Source organism: Kryptolebias marmoratus, linkage group LG17 (assembly GCF_001649575.2).
Source record: "Kryptolebias marmoratus isolate JLee-2015 linkage group LG17, ASM164957v2, whole genome shotgun sequence".
NCBI lineage: Eukaryota > Metazoa > Chordata > Actinopteri > Cyprinodontiformes > Rivulidae > Kryptolebias > Kryptolebias marmoratus.
In genome coordinates this window covers 11,421,193-11,436,693 of record NC_051446.1, presented here as the reverse complement: position 1 = coordinate 11,436,693, position 15,501 = coordinate 11,421,193, and the positions used below count along the sequence as shown (strand labels likewise).

Here is a 15,501-nt window from a genome sequence, read left to right as displayed (position 1 = left end):
AGTACATAGAGATTACTTAAAAATCAGTAAAGCCCATCTGCTATGAAAAAAATTGCTTTCTTGGTTTTGATAAACTGGTGCTCTTATTTGGTCAGTAGGGGGCAGTGTTTGAACTCAGTGTGGTTCATTCGAGAGGCTGACGTACATTTTTATTCACTCCTGCATGTAGTAAAAACCAGCTTTAAAAAACTCCTCCACTATAACACCCGCTATAGAGAAAAGGGTTAAATCAGCAGCTTCACTTTTGTGATGTGGAAAATGTATTTAGAGAATAAAAGTCATGGATAAAGAACTAATGATGAACAAATGATTTTGATAGATTTTATAATAATGGCACTATATTTTACCGAGCACAAAAAAAAAGAAAACAGCCTGATTCTGTCCATGATGAGTCCGTACAGAGAATCATTTCGCTTTAAGCACTTTTCTTTTCCCTTTTGTCACTTTCTTGCCGGCCTTCTTGGTGGGTTTGTTTTGAGTTTTTACACCTCTCTTCGTTGCAGCGGGTTTAGGAGCTTTCTGCAGTTTCTGCTTCTTGGATGGTTTCTACAAGAAAAGAAACAACAGTTTGAAACTAAACATCCCTTTTTAAATTACCGATCACAACAACTCTGAATTGCTCCAAATTGTCAGCTAAAACATTTTTAAATAGGTTAAATTAACTTGTAGCCACTGAACGGAACTGACCTGTAGTTTAGGCTTTTTAGCAGGCGTTTCTATGGGAACCAGCTGTGGGATTTCCTCCTCCTCTTCCTCCTTGGGCTTCTTTTTCTTCGGCTTTATATTTTCCTCTGCAGTTTTACCCACTTTCTTCTGGTTTGTTGTCTTGTCCTTGGACTTCTTGTCTGCAGCTTTCTGAAGTTTACAAACACACACAGTAGATTAGTTTACAGACTCCATCACTAAATTCTTCTAATATACAACCCCCTGATCTGAGGACTCACTTTGTCCCGGGGGGCGCCCAGCACACTGAGGTGGCTCAGGTCGGAGGTGTAGATGGGTAAGGCCACAGACGTTTCACTCTTTAAGTGGATCACTTTCAGGACTGGTCCTTTCTGGAAACCATCAGACGAGTCCATCAAAGCAGTGCAATTAAAACAAAAATAAACATTTTAAGAAGCTGTTTCAAGCAAAACTAAAAAACAAAAACTGGATGACTTTAAGTAATTGGTCCGCTTTTTCCTGAACGATATACTTTATGCATTATTATGGATCAAGACATGTCAAGTTGATCATTGAGACACAGCTCTGAGCAAGGATGTCTGCTCATATCATCCCAGTAAAATCGCTCCATAAATTTGGGACTCCTTCTGTATTTTGGACCAGAGGGGACAGCTCCACTGTCTTTAAAACCACTAGCTTTTTTTATCGTTTTCACACTGGCAGTACTGAAGCATTTCTAGTCCTTCTTGCGCTTCTGGAGTCTTTTTTTTAGCTCCTGCTTCAGAGATGTTGCTTTCTTGGCTCATTAGGGACTCGAGCGACGTAAGGAGACGCAATTGGTTCGCTCATAAACGTACGTTTATGATCGGCAGAGCAAACTGAACGTTCGGCAGCAGCTGAACTACAAAAACCTGCGTTAACTTTGCTAAAATAGAAGCTACTTGGTCGTCGTGTTGTCTCTGATGTGCTCTTCTTTCCTGGACTCGTATAAATTCACATCTGAATCTTTGTAGTGCTCTTTTAAACCACGCTTTGAATATTAGACAGCAAAAACAAACATGCAGGTCCTTATGACCACTTGTAGCAGTCTTCATATACCCCAGGGGGCGTCACCTGGTTGCCCCTACTAACAAACTGAACCTGATATTAAATTACACGCATCCTGTTTACCTACAGCAACTTTACTGTTTTCTTAAAAGGCCGACTCAAAAACTGAAATGGAACTTCCTACGGTCGAGCTTTAAACTAAAGCTCTCATTTATGTAAAACACCAGACAATCATCCAGCGCTTCTGTACTCACCATCCGGAGTTTGGCCAACACAGTTTCGAACGCTGCTTCAATGTTGTCGGTCACCTCGTCTGCAGTCATGCCAGAATGGGCGATACGTGCCATGCTGCAATGTAAGCCACCGCGCCGAACAGAACAGTTAGCTGCATCGGTCCCATAGGTTTAAACACAGTTTGTTGACTTAATGAGAACTTCATGTTATAAATTATGTATCAAAGTTGTAGAGACAGACTCCAACGGAAGAGGAGATCCATCTGGATTGACTTTGAGTCTCTTTGGCACCAACAATGACCCTCGTCAAACAAAAAGAATCAACAGGGTTGTACTGAGGTGCTACTGACTCGCCACAATCTACATGCTCCCTCTCTCCTTGGTGTAATATAGCTTAAGGAACTTAATTCAAACGGGAACAGCAAGACTAGACTCACCAGCAGCTGCCTTTGTTGGTAACCTTCAGGTTGGTGCCCTGAATGAGTCTCTCGATGTCTCTGGCCAGATGTTTACTCCGCAGGTTCACAGACAGCGGAGCTCTGACAAAGACATGAACAAGATGAGTATACAGTCAACGCAGTCAAACGCATTTCATATATCAGCAGTAAGCACTACGACTAAAAAAGATCAGTTACATCTAACTGAATTCAGTTCTTGTTAGCTTCATCGTTCCTTCTCTGCTGCTGACTTTCTCTTTTTAAACAGTTTGCATGAGCGAACATTTTCTGTGTTAAAGGCCTTCGCATCCTCCATGAGGAGTCACGAAGTCGGCTCTCATTCACGTGGTTGTGTGACGAAAATTGCATCATTTTGTTCTCGTAGCGGCTTTGTACTCCGCTTCTTGACACAAGGCTCAGGTTGAATTGTTTCTCACAGGGATTTACACCATGTATCACGTTATTGGTCAGAAGCTGTTTATGTGGAAACAGTGGTTAGCTTTAATGGAGCCATTTTGATTCTACTGCTCCGCTGAGAAGCAGCTGGCGGCTGTTAGAGAATACAGCCGTCTTTACAGCTATTCCAACAAAACTTAGAAACCTGTGAACTTAAAAAGACACAGGCATCTCTTTGTGGCTGCGAGGAAGTGTCCCTCAGCCGGGCAGCATCAGGACACGTTCCCTTTGTTCGCACGTTATTGTACACCATCAGATTTGCAAATGCCAAACAGCGTGTACTGTCTCAGTGTGTTTAATAAACACATCTGATTGGGGTGAGAAGCTGGCAGGAAGAAACCCATTTTAACGCTGTAGAAGGAGGGGGGAGCTTCCTGGGAGTTCTGATCAGAGCGTCTCGTGGACGATGAAAGGTGTGAGCTGAAAACAAACCACGTCGCCACGAACCGACTTCTTATGGAGTATACCGGAGCCTTAAGTGTTTTGCTTGTTTAATGCTGAGTATTCAGCAGCTGTAAGGTCCAGCTGATTGCATTTTCCCTTTTACAGACACCATTACAAAAACACAAAAATACAGCAACTTTTTTTCTCATTTTAAGTGGATAAGACCCTCAAAGTGTTTAGCCCTTTATTAGGAGTATTTATGCTGTCATAACATTAATTTTAGAAGCAAATATATAATAAGTTGATTCTTACTATAGTAGAACTTTATACTAGCATGACGCTGGCTACTCTGGAGAGAATAAATGTTTTATTAACATAAAGTAGAACAGATTTAAAACAGAGCTAAAAAGGTCTTCACTACAAAGATCCAAACTTGCACATTATTGTATTAAAAATCTCTGCACCGTGATTGTTTTTTCCACTTGGGTTGTTCTTACTTTTTCACCTCATAGAAGTGTTTTCCCAGGTGGGACGGCAGCAGGCGGCGAACGCGATCGTCGGACAGAAAGACGTCAAAGTTTTTCAGCAGGCGACGCTTGGCTTCATGGGGCTTGTATTCTGTCTTCAGCACTTTGTAGGGAATAATCTGAAAACAAAAAAACAATCACTCCAAACATTTAAAACCTTTGTTATGTTGGCTTACAATAGCTAAAACACAAAAAGTGGGTAATAAACAACATCACTCACTGATATGGCTGAATTGGTTGAGCAGGGTTTTTTAGATTTTCTTTTAAGCACAATCAAATATAAATACCTCTGGTATGTTTTTGACGCCCCTCTCCTGCAGCAGTTTCTTATAAAACCTCTGGGACTGCTCTGAAGTCATTTTTGGCTCATCTTTTGTGAAGAGGCACACTTCCTCTGTTTCAGCCCGCTGGCCATGAGGCAAAGGGCTGAGAACCAAACACATGGACACTCGAGTGAAACACCATAACACAGAAGATCTTCTGTTCAGAACTACAGTTCAACAATAAAAGGGCTCACAAAGTGTCCTGATGTGGGGGACTCACATGCGGATGGTCTGTGCCTTTTTGGGAATCTTCCACAGGGTGAAGAGCAGCTTGATCTGATGGGTCTTGTCCAGGAACAGCGAGTCTCCGGTGGTTGTGCTTTTAAGGAAAGCTTGTAAGGCTTGGACGGCCTTTTTCACCTGTAAAGCCGCATTAATGTCAGTAAAAACTAGCACGTCAAGCCCACACTTAAGTATGTGCTCCCAAATGACTATTATTCATAATACGGCTGTGTTTTAAACAGTCTTCGTGGTTGAACTCCTCAGCGCCCAACAAACCAGCTAACGCTTGCTAGCTAGCAGAAAGTATCGACACAAATACTACCACAGCCACGTAAATAAAACTTCTCACACGCCGAATTTAATCTCGTAGAGCTGTATAAAAGCAAAACAGAAGCATTTATTCAACTTTTACCTGCGCTCGGTCTAACTTTGGCTCAGTTTTTTCAGCCATGCCGTCTGCTTCACGCGTGTGCCGAGAATACGCATGCGCATTGGACCCTGGGCTTACTACATCGTGACGTAGACGTACAAAATAAAAAACTTTATTCGTATGAGGAGTCTGACAATACAGTTCCTGCTCTTATGGACTTTATTATTATTTTTTTGCTGTTTTTCTAAATTTAACTAAAGTAAAGTAAATTATTGGACGATATTTTTGTTGAGTACCACAGATTAAAATGTTGGTGCTGATAACAACTTAACCACACCTGTACAAATCAATTATTAATTGTGCACAGATCAACAATGCTCAACAATGTGTGAATAGCAGGCAGGGCTTTAGAGCACTTTATATGTTGAAGAGGACATGCCAATTAATCATTTAATATTTATGCTCGCTGTTCAAACACGCCGTGAATTTTTCACAATAAAACCAGCACACGTTTCAGTGAGTTTGAGCTTTTAATTTCAGTTGAGATTATGTAACAGCTCTGTTTCCGAGCGCGCATTTATCCTTGGATTATCAGAGTAGTACTGTGTGTGAGCTTAGTCGAAATAGCCCAACTCACCAAATTAAAATTCTGATACAGCAAAATCTTTAAAATCAAACATCTGTTGGGTTCATAACTCCACTCTTAAGAAAGGAGATGCATTGATTGATTTTTTTTTGCATTGTACAGAAATCACTCTGAACTTTCAGTTTGTCTTCTCCAAACTCAGCCACGCTGCATCCATCTCCGTTCTAAAGACAAAATGGTGTGTCCAGCCGACAGCACGGTTGGTCCTGGGGGGGGNGGCAGAGTGGGGGGGAAGTGTAGCTACATTAGTGGCATAGCTGAGCTCTCAATATGAGAAAGCTGACACACTGGACTTGGACTCTCGATTCATGTTGTTCGTCACAAAAACTGATTCAGTCTTGATTTGACATGATTTTACTCTTCTTCCTCCCTCCTGGGTTGGTGTTGAGCTTCTCTTCAGCGAAGTTGTGTGTAAAGAGAGCAGCTCCGGCAGCGTTTCTCCTCAGGTAACGAGTGAAGGAACTTTGTGCACGCCGGTGCACTTAGTCCTTTTCTGGAACCAGCTTCAGCACTTTACCGATGGCGATGGTTTTGCCTGGAGACGTAAAGAGACGTGAAGAACCGAAGGTGAAGTCAACAGCACACGCGCTGGATATACAGAGTGCATCAATAAAGAAGATAAATCTAATAAAAATTCAGTCTGTACAACAAACAATACAAATTAGGCTTATAAAAAGCAAGCTAAAAAATGCTAAAAAATAGAGGTTTAAGATGTCCAGTACTTTTTTTTCAAATAAAAGTGGATATTAATATGGCAGAAATGAACTGAAGGAGTTTGTCAAGCATGAAATGTTGAACGTTTGAACGCTGTGTGAAAAAAAACAGCAAAGAAATCTTCTGATGGTCGATTCTAATAAAGAAAATAAACTTTTAACATTAATTGAAAACTAATACTGTCAACAGTTATGAGCTTTAGAGTAATTACTGCCTGATTCAGGTCACATAAACTTTTCTTTCCACTGACAAATGTTGGTGACTAGTCTCCGAAAATAGCAGCAGAGTTGTCATGGGTATCTCAAACCCATCTCATTTTAGTTTTCATACATTTTAAAGCGTTACATGTGTATTTTCACACCAGCATGTGAGCTCTCGTGACACAAAGCATCTGAACCTACAGCCCAGAATGTCTAGGTGTAAACACCACGCTGATGATGAATAATAACTATAAAAAAAAATTTAAAAACTGGTCCAAATCTCATCTCTACATCTCAAAACTGTACTCTAGTAGAGTAAATCATGAACGTAAAGGCGGCTGCCAAGGTGGGTACAGATCAAGCTGAGGTGTGAAAGAAGGCAACAAAATAATGTGCCAAGAATACAGTTTTGCAAGGTGTGAAAAAAAAACTGACTGCATGAAATATCTGCTCAGCTTTCTAGTTGTAAACACTCAGAATTCAGTCCCTGAAAATCTGTGTGTTTCCTCTCGTAACTCTGAGTTGTCAGCTAGTTTCTGATGGTTGCACCTCACTGAGATCCTGCTCCTACTGCTGAGAACTGATTGGTCGGGATGTGCCGATTTTTACATGTCCCCTCATCTCAGAACCAAACAAAGGCTTCCAGCAACTTGCCATGTTTTTTAAAGCTGAACTTGCTGCCACTGACGCTGGTTCCAAAAAACCACCTCGATGGAAAAGGCCCGAGCGCGTTCTCACCTTCATCTCGCAGCGTGAACCGTCCCATCTGGGGGAAGTCTTTGAAGGTTTCTAAGCAGATGATTCCCGCTGCCCGGAGCCTGGCGATGCACACCTGGTCCTGCTTCACGAAGCGGGGCCGCGTTTTGCTTTTGTCCCCCGTCTTCTTGTCAACCAGACAGATTAGTGCCTGGGAATCAGAATGTGAAGAGATGAACTGCGGACCGGCGGCCAAGAGCAGAACCAAAAGGTGAAAAGAGCACCGACTTACTGTGATCTGCACTTCTTCAATGCAGGTGTGGATGTGAAGGACCGCGTTGTAGCCGGGACAAATGATTGATTTGTGCTCGATGATGACAATCTGGAAAAAGTTAAAAAAAAAGAACTAGCACTATGTCACGTTTACAACTCTTGGCAGCAGTTTCTTCTTGGCCTGTGCATAATCTCAGAGTGCTTCTTTTTTGTGTAAGAACAAAACCTGAAAGAAATAAAATCACTACACAAGAAAAGGAAAACTTAGCTACGCAAAGGGAGACAATACATGTCCGGTCGAGTCTACCATTTGCTGTAACATTCTTCGAGAAATGTCAGACACTTATGTCAGGAGCATCATTTGTTAGTGTTAAATTAAATAAACCTTTAAAATTAGAATGAAAAATACTGATTGTAAAAGTGAGGAGTAAGTAGCAAAGCTAATTGTTTTGTGGGGGGTTCACCTGTGCATCAAAGGTGCGGCCGGAGTGGCAGAGGTTGTCGGGGCTGCAGAGGATGAAACCGGGGAGGATCTCTTCTTCTTCGATCCCCTTCAGTCTCAGCTTCAGGTTCTCCCCGGGGCCCGCGTCGTCCGTCTCCACATCGTCACTGAGCAGGCTCAGCACTTCTACGGTGTGCTGCAACGCAAACAGAGGCCAAGTTTGTAAGCGGCGGCGGCACCTCGGTACAGAAGCGGGACGTACGAGCCTCTGTGGAACTGAAATTGAATCTTTGCAGTTTCAGGATCTTGTATGTGTGTACGCATTAAACCAGAAACTTCAAATTATTTACTAAAGACTTCTTTTTTTCCCCTCTGAGAAACAGAGGAGCGCTCACCCTGTTTGGCATCATGACCAGCTGCTGAGCTTTACTGATGGAGCCAGACTCCAGCTTCCCGAGGATCACGGTGCCCATATCCTGCACACACAGGGAAAAATATCACTTTATCTGCTAGAAAGTTTAATTTACAATTTAGTTTAGACGTAAATTAAAACCAGTTAAGGCTGTTAATGATACAGCTGCTGCATAAGTTCCAATGCAACCACATGGAAGGAAAGGGGAATCTTTAAAAAAATACAGAAATGAAAGAAAGTGAGCTGCAGAAACTAAAACAAGAAGGAAGAAAACTAAAAGAGCTGCAAACCAACTCAGTTCCAGCAGCATGTTCTGTCTCTCGGCACAGCTTTCAGCCCAGGAGCCACGAGTGCCAAGAAGCCAAGTTATTCTGAAGAGAGTACAGCGTGCACAGTGTGTGTGTGTGTTTGTGTGTGTGTGTTTGGGAAATCTCCCAGCAGGAAGTATAATGACAAAATGAAAAAGGGAGCTAAATAAATAAATAAATGGAAGCCAAGTGAGCTAAAGCATGGAAAGATTTTGCAGCCCCTCCACATTTTTATTTTGTCTCATGAGAGAAGAGAGCCGCCGGCGTCCGGGCACTCACCTTGTATTTGTCTACAATGGGAAGTCTGACAGGGCCGTCACTGGACCTGTTGAAGTTTGGCAAACTGTCCAGGTGGGCGATAAATGGCAAACCCCTGGGGAAAAAAAAAACCAAAAACATTAAAATAGACATTTATTTATGTATTTGTGAGAGCATTTTATGCTACATCCTGCTGGACTTCTCTCTGGTTTTTGAGCATCCCACGGTTTCAACAAATGAGTAAACAATTTAATGAAAATTCAAACATAAAAAAGAAAATAAATCTATTAAACCTTTTTTATCAGCTGTATTTACCAGTCGAGATTAAAGTGCGACATAATGACCATTACAAATGTTTTAATCTTTCCAGTAAAAAGACATTCCAGCTGTTTTGAAGTGTGTTTCTGTAAAGTAATGAAAACAAATATCCTACCTGTTGTGGATTGACTCAATGTAGATAAACAGAGTTTAAGTAACGACGAGCTAACGGCTAGTCCTAACGCAGCTAAGCCCAACCCTCTTAAAGCAGCCGCAGTCTCAAACACGTCATAGCGGTTCACAGGAACATTATTTGCCATTGATTTCACAATTCACTTATTTACACTGAACCATGTTTCCTTACAAGTGCGAGTATCAGCAGCAGCAGCAGCTAGCAGTGGCACTTGTGAAACAGTTCCGGTCTTCAGAGCTTCTTAGCCTTTCATGCAAACACTTTACTTTATTTAATGTGGTTATGTTTCCTGCAGGAAGCAGCACTGAACTACAAATCACAAAACCGCAAAAAACTAGCGATCAGAAAACGTGAAACTGACAGAAGTGGAAAAGTTTCTAAAAAATAGTAAAGTGTTTACAAGAGTAGTAATGAATTTTTAGAGATTGGAGCCATTTTTAAGATGGCAGCGGCCCACTTTGGCCATCGGCTCGACAGTCCTGTTGGACCTAAAACTGAGGTCATTCAAAGAGCTTTTAGCTAGTTCTATTTTAGCTACTCATCAGTTGTTTTCCACCCAAACCCTCAAAACCTATCCTCCCTCTTCAGCTTATCTAGCCTGCTATTTACTACAATCATAAATCCATAAAAGTATTTTAGAAGCTGTAGATTTGGATGATATCAGCCTAACGTTTTAGGACATAAAAGCTGACTTACGTGTACCAGGAGCATTCAGCAGCGGGCTCTTTCAGGTTGGCACCTGTGAGTCCGGAGCAAGGCATAAAATGGATGTCCTTCTTCGGGTTGAAGCCCACCTTCTTTAAGAACGGCACCAGCTTCTCTTTACACTCTTCATATCTGGAAGGAGGAAACAAAAAAAAAACAAACAAACAAACAAAACAAAACTTTTAACTGTCACATTTTTACTCGTTTCTTTCATTTTTTTTGTCCTCTAACCATGACATTTTACAAACTTGTTGAGAACATCTCTGACATATAAAACCCCCAAATGAAACTGTTTCAATCGGACCTTTCCAGGCTCCAGTTCACGGTGGGGTCGTCCATCTTGTTGATCAGGACGATGAGATGTTTGACTCCCGCTGTTTTAGCCAGCATGGCGTGTTCCCGTGTCTGTCCGCCCTTCTCAAAGCCGGTCTCAAACTCCCCCTTTCTTGCTGAAATTACCTGAAAGAGAACGGAAAAGACCGTACCAGTAAATGAGCCATTTTATTAAATAAATGCAGATTTGCTGTTGAGACATTAGAGACATTTCCAACAGTCGGCCTCACCAGAACGGCGAGGTCAGCTTGTGACGCCCCGCCGATCATGTTGGGGACGAAGCTCTTGTGTCCGGGGGCGTCCAGGATGGTGAAATGTTTCTTCTCCGTCTCAAAGTAGGCTCTTCCGACCTCGACGGTCTTCCCCTTGTCTCTCTCCTCCTGGTTTGTGTCCAGAGCCCACGACAAATACCTGCAGCCACCGGGGCTCACGTTAGTTTCCCCAAAGAAAATGCACAAAAAAAAAACCTCCAATAATAATCTAATTCCGTTGACTTTCTCACCACGTCTCTCTGTTCTTCTCTTTTGCTTCCCGTTCGTATTTCTCCAGGGTTCGCTTGTCCACCATTCCAGTTAGATACCTAACAAAAACAACACAAAGAAAACTTTAAAATTGCTGGGTTTTTTCTTTCTTTCTGCAGCTAACAGGCACAGTCGCTAATTTGCTGCAAAAAACAACGTTACTCACATGATCTGCCCTCCGATAGTTGATTTACCAGCATCTGATGTTGAAAATAAAAACAAATATTTTAAAATAACGTGTTTTTTTTCATATAATCCTCCTGTTCTGAATAAATGCAGACATGTAGCGTGAACAATACCCACCCACGTGACCAATAAAGACCACGTTCACGTGCTCTTTCTTGGGCGCGTCGGGCAGCGGGGGAGCCACTTTAGGTACGGGCATCTCCTCCTCTTCCTCCTCCATCATCATCTCCTCGTCCTCTCTGCCCGCGGCGCCGCCCTCCTCGCAGCCTCCTTCGGACCCCGTCTGGTCCTGCTGTCCTCCGCCTCCCTCGTCTCCCCCGGGTTCCTCCTTCTGCTCCCACGTCTCCTCCTCGGCGTTCATGTCCGCCTCGGTGTTCCCGTTCTCCACCGGAGCTGGAAAAAAAAAAAACACACGGGCGCGTCACGCTTTAGCAAGAAGCTACAACTCGTCCTCTTCGTCTGAGTCTTTGTGGGGGGATCTAAGAAAAGCGCTGCGCCATCTGCGGCTTCCACCTACTTGTTTAAAAACATAATCAACTCGTGTTCTGCTGAGAAAATTAGTCAGAAAAATAAAAATACATCTTTAAAAACTGCTGAGCCTGACTGAAGCATGAAACCTCCCGTTTTCAGCGCAGCGGTCCCAAACAAAGACTTTCTTCTCCACAGACTTCCTTCATCATCACCCCGTAGGAAGCTGCTCGTGGCCTCAGAGCGCCACCCGTTCTCCCGACTCACCCGGCGCCGCCTTTCGGGTGAGCAGACGTTCCAACGAGAACGCCCTCGGGCGTCCACGCGGGAAAGGTGGAAAAGGTTCTGCGTTTCACGTGCGAGGCCTTCCCTCGCTCCGCTGCAGCTGCGATCCCTGCAGAAGGAAACTAAACGCACCACGGCGTGTTTGTGAGGCGAGCAGAGACGCGGCATCCAGGGTCAGGACGAACATTTGGTCAAAGCTAAATAAACCGAACTGAAACTTATTAAAACTATGCGGCACAAAGTGATTCTCTTCTGAGAGAAACAGAATATTTCCCCCTTTTGCTTTTAAGGCTGGCTGGGACCTAATTGGACGTTCACCTTCTTTACAACCTACAATTTATTTGGATTTTTGATTTGATTAGAAGTAATAAATCTACAAAACACCTAAAATGAATCAAGGTAAATGGGGAAAAATAAATTCAAATAATTAGTTAAATAAAGCCGGTTTTTCCCCATTGTCCAGTCTCGGCCTGTCTCTGTTCTACGTGCTCTCTGTGGTTTTCCATATAACTGAGTGCTACAGATGCAAATCTTTCAGTGTCTAGCAATTTGATTTGATTCCAATTTTCTATTCAAACGGTCCAGGGAGTCTGTTTAAAATATGTTATGGACATAAACAAAAATAGGTTTGTGCATAAAGTTCTATAACTTGAATTACCTGCATTAGGTTAACTTAGATGCCTGCCTTTTCTCATATAAGATTTAAATTTATAATTATTCAAAATACAATTTTACAAACGTTAAGCAGACTTCTGTCTACCATAGTGCGTTGACCTTTGACTGAAAACAAAATACAGACTGTGCTGTTTTAATCATAGTGCATTTATATTGATTAAACCTGGAACAAAGTGTCAGTCTGTGCCAGTCTCCCCAAAAACACTTCTGAACTCTGATTTATGATTCACCCAAACTGTATTCATTATTATATTTAAATCGATCTTTGAGCATTCTGAATCGATTCAGTATTCCCAGGACTAGGAATTGTCATTCTCTACAGAATCAAATTTTTTCTGCACCAGAGTGCCGCCTCGATGTGGACGGGTCGTCGTAGCGCGGCTGCCTGAAACTCACCACCAATGGGTGAAGAAGCGAAATAAAATCGCAAAACAAAACAACGGATCGAGCCGAGTTCCCTGTGCCAGTTGGAGTCCGGACATCGAGTCCATTTGGTCCGTCTGAGTTCTGTCGTCAGCCAACGAGCGTGAAGACGTCCGGGCCTCCTCACAGGACCACAGCGTTGGTTCACGTGTCGCCATTTTAACAAACGAGTAAATAAAAAACAAATGCCGCAGTTGAGAGGGTTTTAAAAAATAGAGGGCTTCTTGCAGGGGCATAGATAGGATTTTTGATCTGAGGGGGGACCAATCTGTCAGCAAATGATTTCAACAGAATAAGTGTTTGTTAATTTTTATTTAGGATTGTTAAATTTGTGTACCACTGAAACAAACACTGGGCTCTCTACGCACACTTAAATGTAAACGAGTCAAATTAACAGAGCATCAATCATCGGTTTTACCGGCGATGTTAATTCTGTACTTGTAGGGAGGGATTGGGGGGGGGGGATGGATCCGAGTCATCATAAACCTGGGGGGTGGGTCATGTCCCCCTGTCCCGAGTGCCATCTGCGCCCATGGCTTCCTGTGAAGGAGGCTCTCCCACGAGCAGCATCGCTCTCCCACGAGCGGCGTCGCTCTCCGGCCAATCAACGTCAACTCTCCAGCTCGGGCCGGGCAGGTTCTGAGAACAGAGCTGAAAGTGGGCGGGACCACCCCACAGGAGAACTAAGAACCCGCGCCGGGGTCGACCCGAGCAGAGCCAAGTCGAGCCAACAGGAAAAAAAGGGGCCATGAGATCCTCCTGAACATCAAATAATCTCTGAATAAAACAGCGTCCTCTGACAGTGGAGATGAAGCCACCACAGCAAACCTGCTAAGATGGAGTCGTCCACTAAAACTCAAGGATAACCCTGATGGAGCTGCAGCTCCTCTGCAGAGGTGGAAGGATCCGCCGATCACCATCAGCTGCACAGAGCTGAGCTTCATGAAAGAGCGGCAGGAAAAAGCCGTAAAATACGAGGCAGGCTGTTTGGATTTACTTCTCCAAACATGGTGGTCAGTGGAGACTAAAACCGAACTTTCTGGCCATCAAGACCCTCGTATCTGAAACCTAACGCCTCTTACCATGCTGAGAACGCCACACCCCACTGTGAAGCATGGCAGTGGCAGCATCATGCTGCGAGGATGATTTTTTTTCTCATCAGCAGGAACTGGAGCTGAAGGAAAGACGGATGGAGCAAAATATAGATAAATTCTTGACGGGAAACCTGTTTGAGTCCACCGTCCAGCAGGACAACGACCCTAAATCTCACCAGTGCAAGATAGTTATTCGGTTTATTTAGTCTTTTTATAGAATTTTTAAATAAATAACCAGATTAAAAATCAGATTACAAAGAGGGTGAAAGCTTCTGCAACCCGCTGTATCACAGAAAAATGTCAATGGGGTGTCTATTTCGGTCAGGGACGAGTGAGGTTGCATCATTTTGTCCTCGAACTGCTGCACACGGCCTGTCCAGCGCCAGGTTCCCAAATATGGAGCCTTACTACAGCCTGGGGGGTGGGCACGGGGCTCACAGGTCCGAGCTGCCTAAAAACACCAGGTGTGAGAGTGAAAGCAAACATACCGGCTGTGTCTGCCACCTCCATGTTCGCAGCTGGCTCGGGGGAACCTGTGAGGGCAGAAAAGAAACAAACAACAAGTCGTGTCAAACTTTTAGAAAATGTCCACAACATAGAGGACTGTCCACGTCTTCTATCTGTCGCGTGTGGCCCATGTCCGTGTCACAGCACGTGGCTAACAGGCCAACTTGTTGAGGGGAAACGTGATAACCGAGGCCGGACAGACTGACTCGAGTTGCGCCCAGGAGGCTAACTTAGCCGGATTAGCACGCGAGCTAGCAGGTTCGGCTAGCTTAGCATGAACCCACCGTCCGGAGCCGGCGTTTCCGCGGGGCTGCCCTGGAGGAAGCTCGGCACAAACACCGGGGCGTTCACGTTGGGGACGAACGGCTTGGCGTTCACGTTGAGGGCAGCGAAGGCGGCCGGGAGCTCCGCCGCGGACGCCGGGGCCTCGGCGTCTTCCTCCTGCTCCCACGAATCCGGGGCTGTGTCTCTCGGGTCCATGGCCGCTTGTTTCCCAGAGTTTAACGAGCTTCGCGCCGCCGACCAAGGCGGGCTGTCTGCGGGGTGTCGGTAAGACGCGATGAGCCGCCGCTGTGTTTCAGTCCCGTAGCTGCACGTTTGGGGAAGTTCCCATAGCTTTTTTTTTTTTTCAGCGCTGTGCTTTCACAAGCATATGGGGCTCGTAGCTGGCAAGAAGCGGCGTGCAACTCCTGCAACCACCGCCAGGGGGCAGGACCTCGCTTCTCCCCCCCTGTACGGCAGGCCGTTGTGTCACATAATCCAAACACACCTCTCATTACTTTTTATAAACAGGATAAATTTTCATTTTTAAATTCTGCACCTTTAAAAAAAATAATGCAGTTTTTTAACTAGTCATAATTTTCACCTAACCTGTTTATTTTGTTCAGTGGTATCCCATTAGGTTCTTTATAAATATTAAAAATATTATGTAGACATTTGTAGTTACATTATTATTCATGTTTCTGTTGTCTGAAAGTGCTTTTCAGCAAGTTATCAATACCAGATATCCCTCGTGATGCCAAGTAAAACGTAAAAAAATAAAATAAAAATCTGATTAAAGATGTTGGGAAAAGTTGATCATTTCAGATATCTAGTGAGATTCTACTTCAGATCCATTACGTTCCTTCTGGAAAAAGAACATGTATTTGAGGATAAATGGAGCTGAAAGTGTAACACACATGAAAGAGAAAATTGTTTTTTTCCCAGTAAAATTTTAATTCTGATAATTTACTGAAAAGGTCT

The 15,501-nt window shown here is 43.7% G+C and overlaps 2 protein-coding genes and 1 non-coding gene across 3 annotated transcripts; all 3 read right to left on the bottom strand.

Moving 5' to 3' along the window:
• Positions 1-299: 299 nt before the first annotated feature.
• Positions 300-5,618, bottom strand: rsl1d1 (ribosomal L1 domain containing 1). Its single transcript, XM_017416097.3, has 10 exons — positions 5,597-5,618; positions 4,705-4,832; positions 4,291-4,430; positions 4,035-4,173; positions 3,718-3,866; positions 2,381-2,482; positions 1,965-2,058; positions 945-1,055; positions 688-855; positions 300-546 (listed from the first exon to the last, which is right to left on the bottom strand). Exons 1-10 carry the CDS (start codon positions 5,616-5,618, stop codon positions 406-408), a joined length of 1,194 nt encoding a protein of 397 aa, XP_017271586.2. The 3' UTR covers positions 300-405.
• Positions 2,158-2,286, bottom strand: LOC112450520. Its single transcript, XR_003039167.1, has one exon. It is a non-coding gene; the product is annotated as a small nucleolar RNA SNORA55 (small nucleolar RNA).
• gspt1 (G1 to S phase transition 1) lies at positions 5,180-14,938 on the bottom strand. Its single transcript, XM_017416238.3, has 14 exons — positions 14,544-14,938; positions 14,241-14,285; positions 10,925-11,200; positions 10,788-10,821; positions 10,603-10,680; positions 10,331-10,511; positions 10,072-10,226; positions 9,759-9,899; positions 8,633-8,726; positions 8,029-8,109; positions 7,656-7,829; positions 7,211-7,300; positions 6,961-7,129; positions 5,180-5,843 (listed from the first exon to the last, which is right to left on the bottom strand). The coding sequence occupies exons 1-14, from the start codon at positions 14,737-14,739 to the stop codon at positions 5,791-5,793; spliced, it is 1,767 nt and encodes a 588-aa protein (XP_017271727.1). The 5' UTR covers positions 14,740-14,938; the 3' UTR covers positions 5,180-5,790.
• Positions 14,939-15,501: the final 563 nt, after the last annotated feature.

Coding starts and splice junctions, on each gene's coding strand:
- gspt1 (XM_017416238.3), bottom strand. CDS start 14,739: ATGGACCCGAGAGACACAGCCCCGGATTCGTGGGAGCAGGAGGAAGAC. Junction 9,900..10,071: donor GTGAACTGGAGCCTGGAAAG/GTCCGATTGAAA, acceptor TCCTCCTTCCAG/ATATGAAGAGTGTAAAGAGA. Junction 7,830..8,028: donor TGGTCATGATGCCAAACAGG/GTGAGCGCTCCT, acceptor TTTGCGTTGCAG/CACACCGTAGAAGTGCTGAG.
- rsl1d1 (XM_017416097.3), bottom strand. CDS start 5,618: ATGAATCGAGAGTCCAAGTCCA. Junction 4,174..4,290: donor AAGGCACAGACCATCCGCAT/GTGAGTCCCCCA, acceptor TTTGGTTCTCAG/CCCTTTGCCTCATGGCCAGC. Junction 856..944: donor TGGGCGCCCCCCGGGACAAA/GTGAGTCCTCAG, acceptor TGTAAACTTCAG/AAAGCTGCAGACAAGAAGTC.